The sequence below is a fragment of the Mus musculus genome, chromosome 4, assembly GCF_000001635.26.
Source record: "Mus musculus strain C57BL/6J chromosome 4, GRCm38.p6 C57BL/6J".
In the NCBI taxonomy this organism is placed as follows: domain Eukaryota; kingdom Metazoa; phylum Chordata; class Mammalia; order Rodentia; family Muridae; genus Mus; species Mus musculus.
In genome coordinates, this window is record NC_000070.6 from 41,136,021 (window position 1) to 41,155,269 (window position 19,249).

At 42.6% G+C, this 19,249-nt stretch overlaps 1 protein-coding gene across 1 annotated transcript in view; it reads left to right on the plus strand.

The window, feature by feature from the left end:
• Positions 1–19,249, plus strand: part of Ube2r2 (ubiquitin-conjugating enzyme E2R 2) — a 57,350-nt gene continuing 38,101 nt past the window's right edge. Inside the window, exon 1 of the mRNA NM_026275.4 lies at positions 1–226. Within this exon, the coding sequence (NP_080551.1) occupies positions 50–226 (177 nt within the window). The 5' untranslated portion in view covers positions 1–49. The remainder of the gene's footprint in view (positions 227–19,249) is intronic.

The following is a 19,249-nucleotide window of genomic DNA, read 5'->3' on the forward strand; positions in this document are numbered from 1 at the left end:
CGGTGCGCGAGGACTGGGGCCGCGGCCCCGCACGGCCGCCGCCGCCGCGATGGCCCAGCAGCAGATGACCAGCTCGCAGAAAGCCCTGATGCTTGAGCTGAAATCCCTGCAGGAGGAACCGGTGGAGGGCTTCCGGATCACCCTGGTGGATGAGTCCGACCTCTACAACTGGGAGGTGGCCATCTTCGGACCCCCTAACACCCTCTACGAAGGCGGCTACTTCAAGGTACCGCCACCCTTTCTCGGCCCAGCTTCCCCGGTCTCGGCTTTCCGCCGCTGGCGGGGAGCGTGAGCTCGGGGGAGCCGGGGGTGGGGGGTGGGGGCTCCTCACCTCGCAGCCCCCTCCCCCATCCGTAGAGGCAGGAAGGCCTTGCTCACCAAGTGCCTTTTCTTTGTCATGGGGCGGGGGCGGGAGGCCAGACTGCACCGGGAAATAGGAAAAGCCTCTTTGGCTGGGGTAGTGGCTATCGGGAAGGAGGGCTGCCTTTGTTTTGTTTCTCCAGCTGAGGGGTGTGTGGAAATAGGGATGGTCTAGCTTCTCTTTCTCGGACCCATCTGAGCCTTCTCTGCGCAGGCTGGAACTGCCCCAGAGGGCAGGGTGACCTGCACTTACTGGATTGGACTTTTCTCTTTTTTAGGGGGGTGTGGGGGAGGAATATTAGCCTGTCATTGCCCGTGTTGCTAGTGCCCTGACATTTGGAGGATTTGTTGGTCTTGGGTAGTGGTAGTCCAACTTTTGATTACAGTAGGTGGTAATAAGGAAGAGGACCATGGGGGTGGCCAAAAAAGGGAGGGTGGTGTGCTGGCCGTTGTCTTGTTGTTCATCCACTCGAGGGGACTTTAATTTAGTCCTCTTTCTGTCCTCGTTTTCCATTTACTTTATAGTCAGTCTCTGCTGCTTCCAAAATGCCCTTTGTCCTTTCCTACCAAGTTTACTAGCACCCCCCCCCCCCCCCCCACACACTCCATGTACAAACATCCACAAAGGGTGGAACGCGTCAGGCAGATTGATAGTTTCCCACTTTCGAGAGACAAGATTAAAAGCTTTTGCTTAGGTGGTTAGCTCCAACAAATGGGGTCGTCCCACAGATGAGCTGCATCCGAGGTGATAGGCTTTCTCATGGTGGAGTGTTTCCTTAGGCTGCCACTATATAGACATTGTTTCCATTAATTATTTCTGAGTTCAGTACTTGGAGATACTGTTTTTGTTTTGTTTTGTTTTGTTTTGTCTTGATTTGACTGAAGCAGTTTATTTGGAGGGTAGAATCCCTGAGTGAAGATGTTGTGGGGGGTAGAGACAGAGGGAATGGGTGTTTAGGAATTCATTTATTATTTTATTTCCAAAATTAGGTAAAATAGGCCAATGAGTCAGTTTTCGTTTGTTTTGAAGGGAGGGGTTATCTTGGCACAAGTTTTAAACGAATATCTTAGTCATGTAGTTGTGATGGGTATTTTTAGGACTGCCCAACTACTTACCTCTTATTTTCTACCGTCCAAAAGCCTCAAATTTCAGGCTTTAAACTGGGTCAACTTTTTTGAAAATAGGATTGATAGGGAATGCTTAACATTCATGCATGTGATAGTTGCTGAATACTTAGTAAAAGGACATTTTTAGAACGTTATATAAGAGTGTAGCATCCTTACCAACTGTTTGCTTCATCTTTTGTGGTCAGCATACAAGTATACTTTTTAGATGCAGGTGCTTAAAGTTTAAGCAAAGGTTCCAGTTTATTAGTGATAGATTGGAAAGGGTATTGTTTCTATGTTGAGGTATGCTATATGTCAAATATAAATTTTAATTTATAGATATTGAGAGTATTGCACAAAGTGGAGTTCATATGATATATTTCCTAGAAAACATTTTCAAAGCAGACTACTGGTTAATTTTAAAGAGGATGGTTTTGTTTTATTTATTTGTTTTTGTTTTTGTTTTTGTTTTGAGACAGGGTTTCTCTTTGTAGCCCTGGCTATGCTGGAACTTGCTCTGTGACCAGGCTGGCCTTGAACTCACAGATAGCCTCTTGCCTCTGCCTCTGCCTCTGCCTTCCAGGTTCTGGGATTAAAGTAGCACCATGCTGAGCTTAAGGATACAGTCTATTTTCCAAAAAGTATTATTTCTGGAACAATTGATAGTTAAGGTAAATGGTAGTTAATCTCTTATTGAAATTTGTTTTTAAAAAGCTATGAAAGTAAGACTTTTGCTTACTAATGATTTTGAATTGATAAAATGGAAATATTTCCTGTAGCATATACTAATTTAAAATAAAGCTGAGCAGTGGTGGCTCACACCTTTAACCCAGCACTCAGGAGGCAAAAGCACTTGAATTTTTGAGCTTGAGACCAGCCTGGTCTATAGAGCCAGTTCCAGGACAGCCAGGGCTACACAGAGAAACCCTGTCTCAAACAACAACAACAATAATAATAATAAAATAATAAAGGCTTTGTGCTAGGGCTGTAGCGCAGTGGTAGAATACTTGCCTAGCATTCCCAAAGCTCAGATTTTCTTTTTTTTAAACTCCAGCAACACACCTACAACAAAATATACAAATCATAGCTTTAGTCCTTTTGAAAAAGATTACCTTTGGGGACCAGGGGTGTACCTCATTTGTAGAGAGCTTGTCTAGCATAGTGAAAACCCTGGGTTCCATCTCCAGTACTGTCCAGACCCAGAGGTGCTCCTGAAATCTGAACAGTCAGGAAGCAAAGGCAGGACAAGTTATGCAAGCAAATCTGAGGTCAGCCTCCTCTATACAGTAAGTTCTAGACCAACCAGGGCTGTGTAACCAGAGGGAGGAAAGGAAGAAAAAGTCTTTATTTCCTGTTGAGTATGGTTTGTTTTGTTTTTTCAAGACAGAGTCTTGCTGTTTATTCCTGTGTAGCTGGTCTAGAACTCTCAGAGATAGACTTGCTTCTGCTTCCAGAGTTGCTGAGGTCAAAGGCACAGATGTACCCTCACACCTGGCTCTATCTAGTTTAAATTCCTTTTCAGAAAAATATTTTTATTGTTTTGAGACTATAATTTTACACCCCCCTTCTCCTTCATTTAATCCTCTCCCATATGCCCTTCTCTCTTTCAAATTTATGTTCCCCCTTTAAAGATTCATGTATGGATACCACATGTGTGCTTGCTTGGTGCCTTTGAAGTTCAGAAGGACATTGGAGCCTCTGAAACTAGAGGTACAGATGGTTGTCATCTATGATGTGGTGCTGGGAATTGAACCTGGGTCCTTTGCAAGAGCAGCAAGTGTTCTTAGCCAACTCTTCAGTCCCTCCTTCCTTTCTTTCTTTCTTTCTTTCTTTCTTTCTTTCTTTCTTTCTTTCTTTCTTTCTTTTCTTTCTTTCTCCCTCTCCCTCCCTCTCCCTCCCTCTCCCTCTCCCCCTTCCTTCCTTCCTTCCTTCCTTCCTTCCTTCCTTCCTTCCGTTCTGTTTTTTTTTTGTTGTTGTTGTTTTAAGACAGAGTTTTGTAGCCTTGGCTGTCCTGGAACTCTGTAGGCCAAGCTAGCCTTGAGTTCAGAGATCATCTGCCTCTGTTTCCCGAGTTGGCTTGGATTAAAGGAGTGCACTACCTTGCTTGGCATAATTTTTTAATTTTTTATTATTTTTTATTTTATTTATTTATTTTTTGTTTTTTGAGACAGGGTTTCTCTGTATAGCTCTGACTGTCCTGGAACTCACTCTGTAGACCAGGCTGGCCTCAAACTCAGAAATCCTCCTGCCTCTGCCTCCCAAGTGCTGGGATTAAAGGCGTGCGCCACCACGCCCAGCCCATAATTTTTTTAATATTAGGATATGTTTGCCCTACTTTTCCCCCATCCTAATTTGAAGAAAAAGTGTGCATTCGAGATGTTCATGTGACCAAGCAGCCATGGCTTGTTGGTGGAGATCAGAGGACAGCTTTTGGGTGTAGTTTTTCCATTTTTGATTCTAGGGTTAAATCAAGATTTACAGGCTTGTATGGTGAGAGCTTTACCTGCTGAGGCATCTTTTCTGCCCCTGTACTAATTTTTTTGATGCTGGGTATTGAACCCAGGGCTTCCCAAAGTCTGCCGTTGAAACTATGCCCTCAGCATTCTGTTGAGGAAGAATGACCTCCATTCCCTGCCACTATCCAAAACCCCTGACCCCTGTGGTAGTCTCAGTGCCATCCTGTGCTACAGGATGAGATCCGGTCTCAAAAAATTATTTTTGGAGAGGATCTGGTTCTGTAGCTCACGATGACCTGAAACTCACTATGGAGCTTGTACTGGCCAACCAGCCCTCTGCCCAGCCTTCCCAGCCAGGATTCTAGGTCTGTGCCACCCTGTCTGGTAAAGTATGAAAATACTTTTTTTTTTTCCTTTTAAAGACATGCTTCATAGAATCTAGGTTGACCATGAACTTTCTTCCTCTTTCTTCTCCTTTTTTTTTTTTCTCCTTTTGTTTTTTTGAGACAGGGTTTCTCTGTGTAGCCTGACTGTCCTGGAACTCACTATGTAGACCAGGCTGGCCTCAAACTCAGAGATCCACCTGCCTCTTCCTTCTGAGTGCTGGGGTTAAAGGTATGGACTCCCACTGTGCAGCCTTGAACTGTGTAGCCAGGGATGACCTTAAACTCCTGATCTTCCAGCCTCCCACTTCCCCACGGCTGGCATTACAGTCTTTTGTCACCATGCCAGGTTTACACTATGCAGGAGAGTGAACCCAAGACAGGGTGTGTGCCAGACCAGCACTCTGCCAATTGAGTTATATCCTCAACCTCAAAATTGAGAAAAACCTTTAAAAATCACTTTGTACATGTGTTTCTGTGCGTGTTTGCAATCGGGGTGGGGTGCTTTCAGAAGCCTGAAGTGGACATCAGAACTGGAGTTGCGGAGGGTTATGAGCCCTCTAATGTGGTCTCTGGAAACTGATCTTAGGTCCTGTATTGAACAGCAAGTGGTCCATCACGCTAGCCCTCAGAAATTCTTTTTCATTTTGAACTGGAAGCATTGAAACAGGGTCTCTAAAGTCCTAGCTGTCCTGGATCTCACAGATCCGCCTGCAGAATGATGAGATTAAAGATGAGCACCACCACGTCTGGCACTCAGAAGTTAAAAATGTTTGGTTGTATTTTACACACACACACACACACACACACACACTTTGTTTAGTTTGTTTTTCTGAACTAGGCATTCTCTGTAGCTTTGGCTGTCCTGGAAGAGCTTTCCATCTGTCTCTGCTTCCTGAGTGTTTAAGATGCATATCTATTAACCTCAGTACTCTGGAGGCAGAGACAGGTCTCTAATTGAGTTTGAGACTAGCTTGGCCTACATAGTTTTAGGTAAACTAGAGCTATGTAGAGAAACCCTTCTCAAAAAACAACAAAGAAATATTTTATGTGTGTGTATACACGTGAGTACTTGCAAGTATGTATCATGTGGTCAGTCTGCTCTCTGAGGAGGCCAGAAGAAGGCATTGATCTCCTGGGACTAGAGTCACAGGTGGTTGTGAGCCCCTAAGTGAGTGCTAGGAACTGAATCTGGTTCCTCTTCAAGAGAATCAAGTACTTTTAAAGCTGAGCCATCTCTCCAGTCCATGTTGCACCTTTTTTTAAAAGATTTATTTATTTCATGTATATGAGTACACTGTAGCTGTCTTCAGACACACCAGAAGAGGGCGTCAGATCCCATTACAGATTGTTGTGAGGCACCTTGTGGTTGCTGGGAATTGAACTCAGGACCTCTGGAAGAGCAGTCAGTGCTCTTAACCTCTGAGCTTTTTTCCTTTTAAAGACATGCTTCATAGAATCTAGGTTGGCCATGAACTTTCTTCCTCTTTCTTCTCCTTTTTTTTTTTCTTTCTCTTTTTGGTTTTTTGAGACAGGGTTTCTCTGTGTAGCCCTGGCTGTCCTGGAACTCACTTTGTAGACCAGAAATCCGCCTGCCTCTGCCTCCCGAGTGCTGGGATTAAAGGCATGCACCACCACGCCCAGCCAGCCCACACTCTTTAAAAACAAAACAAAACAAAACAAAACAAAACAAAACCATAAGTTCTTGGCTTGCATGTGTGTCTGTGTACACCATGCATGGCTGGTGCCTTAAGAGATCTGAAGATATCCAACCTGTGAGCAACCACATGGGTGCTTGGACTCAAACCTTGGTCTTCTGCAAGAACAAGTGCTCTTAACTGCCAAGCGATGTCTTTATTCCTGAATCTTATTTAAGTGTGTGTATGTGCCATGGTGCACATGGGGAGGTCAGAGGACAAATTGTGGAGTTCTCTGCTTTTTGCAGTGTGGGTACCAGCGGTTGATCTCAGGTCTCAGCCTTGGCAGGAAATGCTTTGCTTCGCCTGTTGACCTAGCTCTTTGGCCAAGCATGGGAACTCTCAAGTTGTTTCAGTCTTGTGAGAAAATTGTTGAGTGGCATTTTTCTGTTTTTTTTTTTTTCCCCTTGTGTTATCTGCTTAGTTTTTCCTTGGAAAAGGCCGATTTATGATCATTTCCCCCCCAGTACTTTTGTCTTTTTTTTTTTTTTTTTTTTTTTAAGATTTATTTATTTATTATATGTAAGTACACTGTAGCTGTCTTCAGACACTCCAGAAGAGGGCGTCAGATCTTGTTACAGATGGTTGTGAGCCACCATGTGGTTGCTGGGATTTGAACTCCTGACCTTCAGAAGAGCAGTCGGGTGCTCTTACCCACTGAGCCATCTCACCAGCCCTACTTTTGTCTTAAAACAAGGCTTAAGTGTGTTTCTTTACAGCTTCACTTAAAAGTTGGCACAGGGGTTGACAAGATGGCTCAGCTGGGTAAGGATGCTTGCTGCCAAGGCCGATGACCTATGTATGCTAGGCAAAGTCCTCTGCCACTGAGGTACAACTCCCAACTGAAGCTACTCTGGGTAAACCTGTGGCATAAGTTAAAGAGGCCACTGAAAAAAACATAGTAAGTGGTAAACTGGAAGTGACATTAGGTAAAGACTACAAAATTCCAATTGAAGAACATCTGTTATTTCTAGCTTTGAAAAATGCTTTTTAGGGCAGCCTCATCTTTGAGTCTGCTCCCCTGCTGTTGCAGGGAGCTCCTACCTCAGCAAAGCTTTGTTTATTGTTGTTGTATGAGACAGGGATTCTCCCTAGCACTGACTGTCCTGGAACTCACTATGTAAAAAAGGCTGTCTGGGAACTCAGAAATTAGCCTACTTCTGTCTCTGGAGTTCTGTAATTAAAGGCATGTCACCACACCTGGGATTTTTCTGTTTTTTTGAGAGGGGTCTTAGTGTGTGGTCTCTGCTGACCTCAAGCTTATGGGCTTAATGTTCCTTCTGTGTTAGCTGAGCCCCGCGTTGATACGACTTAAGTACTCTGTTTTTGAGTGCTTGCCCACCTTTGTGTTTCCCTCCCTCCCCAGCATTTCTCTACAGTCCTTCCTACCTTATCTCAGTGTTCACTCTGTACACCAAGGTGGCCTTAAACTCAAGAGGTCTTCCTGCTTCTGCTTCCCCAGTGCTGACATCAAAGGTGTGCGCTAGCCACAGTGCCCAGCCTGCAGCACTCAGCCGGAGTCTAGTCTTTTGAATCCAGCAGCTTCTGTCTATCCGACTCTGACTGCCAGGAGTCAGTGATCCCCTGAAGAGGTTTTAGTGAAATGAACTCAGGTGGTTGGTTTAAGGTTTGAGTTTATTTGGACTGTGGAGATCCTCTGGTTACATTTTTCCTTCTGGGAAAAAATTGGGTTTTATTTTGGAGTTTGCTATCTATTATCTATAGTTAATATAGCAAATTAGCATCTTTGTAAAGGCCTCCTATAATACAAATATAAATGTACAGGGGGGAAGGCTAAGAATTCCACAACAATGATAATGAGGGACATTAGCAAAACTTGCTAGCAGTAACAACCGTGACTACTGTGGTCCCATGAAAATAAAGATTGCTTAACTTCATTTGGAGAATCTAAGGAACAAAACAGACCTAATTCTGTTTTTGCCTTAACATTTACAATATTAGAAGTTAAGAGCTTGCAGAAAAGTAGATTTTGTTTTAATTTTTTTATTTTGATTTTTGAGGCAAAGATTTACTAGGTAGTAAACTCTCAAAGAATTAATTACCCTAGACAGAATGTTGCCTGTCTATAATTTCCAGCACGTGGGTGGTGGAAGCGCAGAGATCAGGAGTTCAGAATCCTCTTCAACTGCAAAATGAATTGAAGCCAGCCTGAGTTCAGACCTCTGTCTCAAAGCAAGCAAGCAAGCAAGCAAGCAAGCAAGCAAATCCCCAAACCCAAAGAAAGTGTGTTGGAGAGATGTCTAAGTCCATTCTGCTGTGAAGAATGGTTCAACTCCCAGCAGCCACATGGTGGTTTATAACCATCTGAAACTCCAGTTCCAGGGGATCAGGTGCCCCCTTCTGACTCTGGCAGCCGCTAAGTTGGTGTGTGGTGCACATACATACAAAAATAAATGAATAAAATTAAAAAATAGTTTAAAAAAAGACAAGAAAAAGCTGTTGCCTCTAGCCAGGAGGCATTCCTAGTTAATTCTGTGCTGCAGGTGGAGCACTGGTGGAGTGGGAGTTGAACATGTTTGAGGTTCAGTCTCTCATATCACTAAGAAAGAAAAAGGACTTGTTCAAGGCACATACATAGAACGAGCAAAATGGAGCTAGCCTTATTTGCTTTGTTTTGGTTTGGTTTGGTTTTGGTTTTTCGAGACAGGGTTTCTCTGTATAGTCCTGGCTGTCCTGGAACTCACTCTGTAGGCCAGGCTGGCCTCGAGCTCAGAAATCCACCTGCCTCTGCCTCCCAAGTGCTGAGATTAAAGGTATTCGCTATCACTGCCCAGCTATTTATTTTTAAAAGAGTTTAAGTTTTTTGAGCCTTTTTTTCCTATGTAGCTGGCCTTTGCCTCCCAAGTACTGGGATTATTTGTTTATTAATTGATTATTTATTTGGTTAGTTAGTTAGTATTTAGTTTTTTGAGACGGAGTTTTTCTGTGTAGCCCTGGAACTCTATAGACCAAACTGGCCTGGATAGCAGAGTTCCCCCTGCCTCTGCCTCCAGAGTGCTGGGATTGAAGCTGGTACCACCATCACTTAGTTAATATATTTCCAATGTGTATGAGTTGTTTTGCCTGCATGTATGCATATGTACTATATGTGTGCCTGTTGCCCAAAGAGGTCATCAGATGGAGTTGCGGATAGTAGTGAACTACCATGGAGTTCATGGACTTGAACCTGGTCCACTGCAAGAGCAACAAGTGCTTTAACCTCTTAGCAATCTCTCTAGCCCCCAAATGGAGCTAAATTTAAAGTAGTCATTCTCCTGCCCCAGCTTCTGTAATGCTGGGATTAAAGGTTTTCTCCACCATGTCTGGCTACTTAAGAATATATAATTTTAATAGTGGAACTTGATTTTGTTAATAATACTTATCATGCATACATTTCATTAAAGAATCTTGATAAAATGTAACCAAATAGTTTTCTTTTTCACTTTTGTAGTCCCTTTTTTAAACATTTCATTTAGTGTGTGTATGTGTACGTGTATATGTGAGCGTGAGCATGTCACGAGGTGTGTGTGTGTATGTGGGTGGGTGCCAGAACCTTCATACAGAGGTTAGGGGACAGCTTGTTGGAAGTTGGTTCTTAGCACCAAGTGGGCTAAAGGGACCTCAGGTTGTCAAGCTTCTGTGTTAGTATTTTTACCTACTGAGCCATCTTGCTGACCCTAGCCTGAACTCTGTAGATTAGGCTGGCCTCGAACTCAAGATCTCTGAATGCCTCTGCCTCCTGACTGCCACCATTCACCACCCACCACCACCCGGCTAGCCTGAACAATTTGAAACCTACATTTCTTTCTGACCTTTTTTGAAATGTGGAATTTTGAGACTGGGTCTTTCCGTGTAGTCTTGGCTGTCCTGGAACACTATATAGATCAGGCTGTTGTGGAATTGGCCTGCTGGGATTAATGGTGTGTATCCCCATAACAAGTTAAGGCTATCTTTTCTTTTTTTAAAGATTTATTTATTTTTTGCATATGAGTACACTGTAGCTGTTCAGATGGTTGTGAGCCTTCATGTGGTTGTTGGGTATTGAATTTAGGACCTCTGCTCGCTCTGGTCAACCTTGCTTCTCCAGTTGGCCCTGCTCGCTCAGTCCCTGCTCGCTCTGACCCAAAGATCTTTTTTATTATAAATAAGTACACTGTAGCTGTCTTCAGAAGCACCAGAAGAGGGCGTCAGATCTCACTATGGGTGGTTGTTTGCCACCATGTGGTTGCTGAGAATTGAACTCAGGACCTCTGAAAAGTAGTCAGTGCTCTTAACCACCCAGCCATCTCTCCAGCTCCTATCTTTTCTTTTTTTAAAGATTTATTTATTTTATGTATGAGTATACTGTCACTGTCTTCAGACACACCAGAAGAGGGCATCAGATTCCATTACAGATGGTTGTGAGCCACCATCTGGTTGCTGGGAATTGAACTCAGGACCTCTGGAAGAGCAGACAGTGCTCTTAACTACTGAGCCATCTCTCTAGCCCTTTTTTTTGTTTTTGTTTTTGATTTTGTTTTGAGACAGGGTTATTGACAGGGTTTATTCTGTGTAGTCCTGGCTGTTTTGGAACTTGCTCTGTAGACCAGGCTGGCCTTGAACTACACAACCCCCACCTCTCACCCTGAAGTGCTGGGATTATAGGCTGTGCCAACACCATAGGGACCTCTTCATCTTTTGAGACTGGTAGCCCAGCTGGCCTTGGACTCTCTGTGTAGCCCAGGGTGATATTGAGTTCCTGCCGTCATCTCCCCAAGTATCTAACTTAGGTTTGACATTTCATGTAAGTGAAATCATACTATTGCCTTTTGTGATATGTGTGTATGTGTCTGTGTCCCAAAACTCTTGTCCACCTGGGACCCCCTCACTGGGATCAGTAGTTGAGTCTTAACTGCCCTGCTGTAGATTTTTATTAGCCAATCGGGGGTGATGGAGAACAATTTTTACACAATATTGAGACATCAGATGCTTCAATAATAATGACAGTAGGACTTCAACCAGATCTCTGGGTATAGAAATCAGCATATAAATGCACAGTGCCCAAAACTATCTAACAGCTGAGCCATCTCATCTTTCCAGTTCTAAAAAGTTAATTTGTAACAGTTGAATATATTTAACAGCAGTGATGCTACCTTTGGTTTCATGGAGTTCACCATTAGATTGGCTATACTCATATTTGTTATAGCGCTAGTGCATTGTGAGGCTGCTAAACTAAGGTTGGCGGTTACCAGACGTTTGTGACAAGGCGATCATGGAAAGTTGGAGTGCTAACCCTGTTAAAGTTCCCTGCCTCGTTCTTCTCCATTTCAACCTTTAACCCTTGTTTAGCTGCGTGCGCTTCAGAATAAAGCTGTCAGTGCCATGTGGTTGGGTGTGTGCTTAGGATGCACAGAGCCTTTGGTTTGACTCATAACATTAAAACTATAGAAAGAACAACTTAGTTAAATATTTTTAAAAAAATTTAGGTTTGTCAATTTGGTAAGGAAACAAGTATAAGATAGGATGAATATAATTTTATCACTGTAGCTACGATACAGAGATTCAAGGTTTGTAACGGTGACTGTTAACACTAGATATTTTTTAGAAAGAGTGGTATAGGAAAACAAGCAATCTGAATGTCTTTTTTTGCCCCTGAAAGCCACTTAACTGTTCAGAATGTAATCTTCCAGTAAGTCTATGCATATGCAAACATATCTATATTCTCTAAAATTAGCAGCTGCAGCCTGGTATGATGGTACACACCTGTACTCTCAGGCTGAAACACAGTGGTCGACGCTTCAAGGGGAGATTAAAGTGCTAACCAGATAATTCTGCTTTTACATTTTATTTTATTTTTTCATGGAGATCTCACTGTTTTTAATATGTGTGAACTACTTGCATTATATGTGATTGTTATTCTTTTTGATTGTGAAGGATATAACCCAGATTGACCTAGAAACTAGTCTCTGTCCTTAGTTGGCTGAATACTAGCACTACAAGTAACACATACCACACTTCTCTGGGCCTTCTTGTCTTTCTTTAGATTCCACTCAGTACCTATGAGTGCTCTATCTGCATGTATGCCTGCAGGCCAGAAGGCATCAGATCCTGTTACAGATGGTTGTGAGCCACCATGTGGTTGCTGAGATTTGAACTCAGGACCTCTGGAAGAGCAAACAGCGCTCTTAGCTGCTGAGCCATCTCTCCAGCCCCTGGGCCTCTTTTATTGCAGCAGTTTTATGCTTTTCTATTTATCATCATTATTACTATTAGACTTAATTTTTTTGTGTATGAATGTTTTGTATATATTTATGTATATATCTGTTTGGTGCCCCTGGAGGGCAGATGATGTCGGTCGGCCTGGGACTAGCATTACCATGTGGGCAGTGAGAGCTGAACCCAGTCCTCTGCAAGAGCAACAGGTGTTCTTAACTGCTGACCTGTGTCTTCATCCCACATTTAATTATTTTTCTTTTTGTTTTGAAACATCTTAGGGATAAACCATGGACTCTTGTCTTCCTCCCTTCACCTCCTAGGTGCTGAGATGACAGTCATGCCACCATGGTTCATCCTAAGCGCTGAGATGACAGTCATGCCACCATGGTTTATCCTAAGCGCTGAGATGACAGTCATGCCACCAGGTTGATACTACAGGTTTTAAATTGCTAGTTAGTATACATGCTATAATTTTGTAGTGTGTATATGTGTATGTGTGTGTATGTGTGTATATATATATATATATATATATATATATATGTATATGTATGTATGTATATATATATGTGTGTGTGTGTGTGTGTGTATTTGTTGTTGTTGTTGGACTCTTTTTTTCTTTTACCCTAATATTTTTTTCAAAGAATTTTATTCCATACATCCTGAGAATATTTTATGCAGTGAAATATTGTAGATTTTATAAGTATAGCCCAATACAGAGGTGCAATCATTCCAGATACTGAGAGAATTGAGGAAGTAGAACCATGAGTTTAGGAGTTCAAGCTAATCTAGGCAGCATACACAGAGTGCATCTCAAAGAGGAAAATAAACAGATTACTGTGATGAATGCCTTCAGAACCGTCATCAAGCTCTGGCCCCAAATGTTGTAAATGCTGTTTGGCTTTAGCTTTAGCATGAATTAGATTTTGTTGTTGTTGTTTTTCAAGACAGGGTTTCTCTGTGTAGCCCTGGCATCCTGGAACTCACTCTGTAGACCAGGCTGGCCTTGAACTCAGAGATCCACCTGCCTCTGCCTCCCAAGTGCTGGGATCAAAGGCGTGCGCCACCACTGCCTGGCAGAATTAGATTTTTACAGGTGAACATGTTTACATGTGGAGGTTTAGGTAGTAAATGTAATGATTTCACAAAAATAAAATTGTAGCAAGTTCCTGAAGGATATTTAGATTTTCTTTATTTTTTTTTTCGTAAGTGATAGCTAGTGTCTAAATTTGGAAGGATTGAATACCAGTATCTTTCAGTTTAATCTCTTTTACCATAGAAACTAGATCAGGTGAACAAGTTGGGTTTCAAGTTTGACTAAGGATTTCAAATTTGTGCTTTTCATCATCCAAGTATTCAAATATTTGGGGGAAGATGATGAAATTTTTGCCATGAGGCTCATTAAATGCATTTTAGATGGGACCTATGGCAGTATTCTAACAGAATATTGAGCATCTGATGAAATGCTAAATTACTTAACTCATTCTGGAAACTTGAAAATAATAGTTGAAAAAGGAATATTGATACAGGTCTGGGTAGGTGGTGCATGCCAGCTAGGAGGTGTAAAATTTTGCCTATTTCTCTCTGTCCCCTGAGTCTGTTTTTAAGTAAGGTTAGAATTGAAGGCTAGTTCCCCATCTCCACAATAGACATCCTGTTAGACTTCTGGCCTCCAGCTTGTACTTATATCAGAATCTTATGGGCTAGAATGAGACTCTGGTGGAAATCTGCATGTAATGCTGATTTTTATTTATTAGTATGGGAGCCATGGCGTGCATGTGGAGGTTAGAAGCCTGCTTTCAGGAGTCCATCCCCTCCCTCCCTGGCACTGAACTGGGGTGGTCTGGCTAGTGTGCTCATGGCGGCCAGAGCTGGAGTTGCAGGTGATGTGAGCCTGAACTGACTGGGTGCTGGGAACTGAACTCAGGTTCCCTGCAAGAGCAGTCATGCTTTTAACTGTTAAGCCATCATCGAGATCTCTAGCCCCCTTTCCTCCCCCCCCCCCTTCTCTGTCCTTCCTTCCCCTCCCCTTTCTTTCTTTGAGGCAAAAATCTGTGTAAGCCCTGCTGCCTGGAACTAGCCATGTAGTGTCCAGGCTGGCTTCAAACTCACTGAGACCTGCCTGCTTCTCTCTCCTGAGTGCCAGGCTCAAAGATGTGCATCATTATGTTTAACTCCTTTTCATTTTTTTTTTAAATTAATTTTTTAGGTTAGTATACAAAGCAATGGGTTGAATTATGGTATCTTAATTCATATATATATATATATTCATATATATATATATATATAATATTATTTTCTCATTTATTTTCCTCCCACTGCCTGCCCTCAGGCTCGTCGCACCCTCGCAGGCTCGCTCACCTCACAGCACACTTTAGTACCTTCAGTACTCTGTCTCCATGTAGACCTCCTCTCTGCTTATGCCCTTGGATTTTTTTTTAAGTTAGATTTATTGCATGTAACTTCTTGAATTTTTATAGGCTGATTTTTTTTTTTGAGTATACAAACAACTATAAGAGATGATTTTTAAAAGCCTCAAGAGTGCCACTTAAAACTGTTGATTTATATTTCGACTGGACTTAAAGACCAAGCAGTCTGTGTTTTATTGATCCTTTGAATTTTATTGTGCTAAACCTTTATTCTTAAGTTTAATTAACAGGATAAGGGGCTTATAGGTTGGTTGAATGGTTTATCATGTTTAAATGTGTAGCAATGAAAATATTTCTTTAAATTTTTGTTTTAAAGATTTATTTATTTATTTTATGTATATGAGTACGCCGCAGCTGCCTTCAGACACAACAGAAGACGGTATCAGATCCCGTTACAGATGGTTGTGAGCACCATGTGGTTGCTGGGAATTGAACTCAGGACCTCTGGAAGAGCAGTCAGTGCTCTTAACTGCAGAGCCATCTTTCCAACCCTGAATTTTTAAAAAATGTTTATTTTTTGTGTGTGTAAATGAAATACATTTAAAATGGTCTCTTGAGCCACGTGTAGAGGTGTATCCTTACAATTGTGGTACTGAGGCAGTAGGTTTTGGAGTTCAGGGCGCGCTTGAGGAACACACTGTCCCTCAGAGAAACCTCAGCACAGTTGAGTGGTTGGGAGGCAGTGTGGTAGATGTGTTTGAGAATGTGAGCACTAATGCCTGCTGCACGCTTCAGCCCGGTGCTCGAGAGGCGGAGGCAGAAGCAGAGGCTGATGGGAATACACAGAGAAACCCTGTCTGGGGAAGGGAAGAGGGAGGGAGTGGGCACTGGAGCAACTAAGTTTCTGTTCAGGCTCTACATTGTCATGGTGGGTAAATGGTTTTATCCCTTCATGCCTTCATTTCCTGTGGAAAATAGAGATTGGAAGGTTACATCTATCTGCTCTCAGCATGTTGGAAGACTCAGTTGTCATGTAGAAGTATTTGGGATATGTTTGTGTGTTTGTTACTATAAGAGGCACATGTGTTTGTTGTTTTAGAGTTAGCTAAGCACTGTTATGACTGATACCTTTTTTTTTCTTTTGGTTTTTCTAGACAGGACTTCTGTGTAGTCCTAGCTATCCTAATAGACCAGGCTGGCCTCAAACTCACAGAGACCCACCTGCCTCTGCCTCCTAAGTAAGCTCTGGGTTTAAAAGCGTGCTACACCACCACTATTCTGCATGAGTTATACTTTTTCTATTTAAATAATACATATGGATGTTACAAAGTTTTATATACTTAACTTTTCTATCCTTCCTTTAGACATTGCTGGCCTATTTCCAGACAGTTTTTGTTATTGTCACTTGCAAATAAAACATACTAACAAATGTATCCATGTCATGTGATTCTCAAAGGCTTTTGTCTATTCTAGGTATTGGTTTGTTTTTCTGGTGAGTGCCATTATAATTCTGGGGTATAGCTCTACTTTTTTTTTTTTTAAGATTTCTTTATTTATTATATGTAAGTACACTGTAGCTGTCTTCAGACAGAAGAGGGAGTCAGATATCGTTATGGGTGGTTGTGAGCCACCATGTGGTTGCTGGGATTTGAACTCTGGACCTTCCAAAGAGCAGTCAGGTGCTCTTACCCACTGAGCCATTTCACCAGCCCTTTTTTTTTTTTAAGATTTATTTATTTTATGTGAGTACACTGTAGCTGTACAGATGATTGTGAGCCTTCATGTGGTTGTTGGGGATTTAATTTTTAGGATATCTGCTTGCTCTGGTCAACTCTGCTTGCTCAGTCCCTGCTTGCTCTGGCCCAAAGCTTCATTTATTATTATACATAAGTACACTGTAGCTGACTTCTGATACACCAGAAGAGGGTGTCAGATCTCATTACAAATGTTTGTGAGCCACCATGTGGTTGCTGGGATTTGAACTCAGACCTTCGGAAAAGCAGTCAGTGCTCTTACCCGCTGAGCCATCTCGCCAGCCCATATCTCTACTTCTGTTTGTATTAAAATCTTTTTGTTGCTGGGTGGTGCACACCTTTGATCCCAGCACTTGAGAGGCAGAGGCAGGCAGATTTCTTAGTTTGAGGCCAGCCTGGTCTACAGAGTGAGTTCCAGGACAGCAAGGGCTATACAGAGAAACCCTGTCTCGAAAAACCAAAAAAAAAAAAAAAAAACAAACTTTTTGTTGTGGAGACAATCATGGAATGTCGACTACTTCAATTATGCAGTGTATCTTTCCACTTGTTCATGTGGTTTTTAAAACTTTATTAGTGTGTGCTGTGCGTATGTTTTGAAAAGAGCACATTCGAGATGTGGGCATGTACACACATGTCATGGTGCACACGTGGAGCCAGAGGACAGCTTCATGGAGTCAGGTTTCTCCTCATCTCGTAAGCATGTTGCCCTCAGCCAGTTCCTGGCTCCTTCTACATTAAAAAACTTAATTTTCTTTTAAAAATGTTTACATGTGTGCGTGCATGCATGTGTGTGCCTGTGTAGGTTACAGGACATTTGGTGGGATCTTAAGGAACTAGCTGCCTTCTTTGAGACACATCTTCTTGGTTGAGAGCTCACCAGTTAAGGTACATGAGCCCCAGGGGCCTTCATGCCCCATCTCCTTGGTGCTAGGGGTATAAGCACTGGTGAGTCACAGCTCCTGGCATTTTATGTGAGTGCTGGTGCTCCAGTCCTTGTGCTTGGCACTGTCTGAGCCATCCTTTATTCACTCCCTTCACATTTCTAACGGTGCGCTGTAATGCTGGGGTGGAGCCCAGGGCCCATTAGCTACCAAGAGCTACCACTGAGTTATGTTAAAGTCCAGCCCCGGAGAGCTTTTTAAAAAAGAGAGTTGTGTGTGTGTGTGTCTGTGTGTGTGTGTCTGTGTGTGTGTGTGTGTGTGTGTGTGTCTGTGTGTGTGTGTGTCTGTGTGTGTGTGTGTGTGTGTGTGTGTGTCTGTGTGTGTGTGTGTGTCTGTGTGTGTGTCTGTGTGTGTGTGTGTGTGTGTGTCTGTGTGTGTGTGTGTGTGTCTGTGTGTGTGTGTGTGTGTCTGTGTGTGTGTGTGTGTGTGTGTGTGTAGGTCAGGGTACAGTTTACAGTAGTAGGTTCTCTCCTTCCATGTGTCCGTGCTAGGGATTAAGCTCAGATCATTGGGCTTGGGCCAGTGCTAAACTGTCATGCCAGCACAGAGAGCTTGTCTGTTTGATTTTAAAGGCTATTTTTATGTGTATGAGCATTTTGTGTGCTGTGTACCCCATGTGCACTTGATGCCTAAAGAGGTCAGATCCTTCAGCCCTGGAGTTATAGGTGGTTGTGAGAAGTCTGGGAAACAAACTTGTGTCCTCTGTAAGAGCAAATATTTATAATGGCTGAGCTAGCTTTCATCCCCTCTGCTGTTAAGCTAAAATAATATGTATTTGCAGTTTTAACTAGTAAAGTACTTTCTTAAGGTAATGTCAATTTGTCTTTCAATCCCAGTCCTGGGGAGGCAGAGGCAGGCACATCTTTGAGTTTAAGGCCAGCCTGGCCTATAGAGTGAGACTGCCTCAAAAAAACCAAATCAAATATAAACAAAACCACATAAAACCCCACATACATATTTTTGTATAAAGTTGTCCTCCAATCTCCATTTGCCTTTTTTGGAAACAGGGTCTGGCTGTTGTGAACTCATTTAGAACAGGCTGGCCTTCCTTTTGTGCTAAGCTTGAAAAGCATGCACCACGGTGCTCAGCTCCCAAATACCTTTTTGTATTTCAAATTTATTTAAGACAGGGTATTTCTCTGTAGCTTTGGCAATTCTTGAACTCACTCTGTAGACCGGGTTGGCCTACAGAGATCTGGCTGCCTCTGCCTCTCAAGTGCTGGGATTAAAGGTGTGTGCCGCCACCACTTGGGATATATACCTTTCTTTTTTTGTCTTTACAGACACACTTTGGCATGGATTTTCTCAGCCTTCAGAATAGAAAAAATATTCCCTTAAAAGCTATTTAGTGGGGGGGGGGGGGAAGCTATTTAGTTTCTGATACTTCTGTTACATCAGCTCAAAAAGACTTGTAATATACTACAAATATTATACATGAAAACAGCCTTCACTTATGACTGTATTGTCCTCTATAGCTGGAATTACAGGCAGTTGTGAGTTACAGCTACTTGGAACCAAACTCGGGTCCTTTGGAAGAGCAGTAAATGCTCTTAACCAATGAGCTGTCTCTTCAGCTCCAGTAAGCATATTTTCAAAGAAAATATGGAACTCTTTGTACATCTGGCTGGCAGGCCTTGAACTCAGAGATCCACCAGCCTCTGCCTCCCAAGAGCTGGGGTTAAAGATATGCACCCCCACTGCCTGGCTTAAAAATATATGACAAGTTTTGACAGCAGGTTTGTACTATTGGAATAAATACTGCAACAATGTAAAATTAGTATAAAGGGAGCTATGGGGACAGTGAGACTCGGCACAGGAATGTGATCACCACCGCATCTGACAGCCTGGAGTCGATTCCTAGAACCCATGGCCATGGTGGTGGGGGAGAGCTGACTCTAACTCTGAAGTGTGCTGTGGCATGCATGTATGTGTATGCAGAAATAAATTGAAAAGGAAATTCTTTTTAGAAGGAGAATGTCTCATTTCAAAA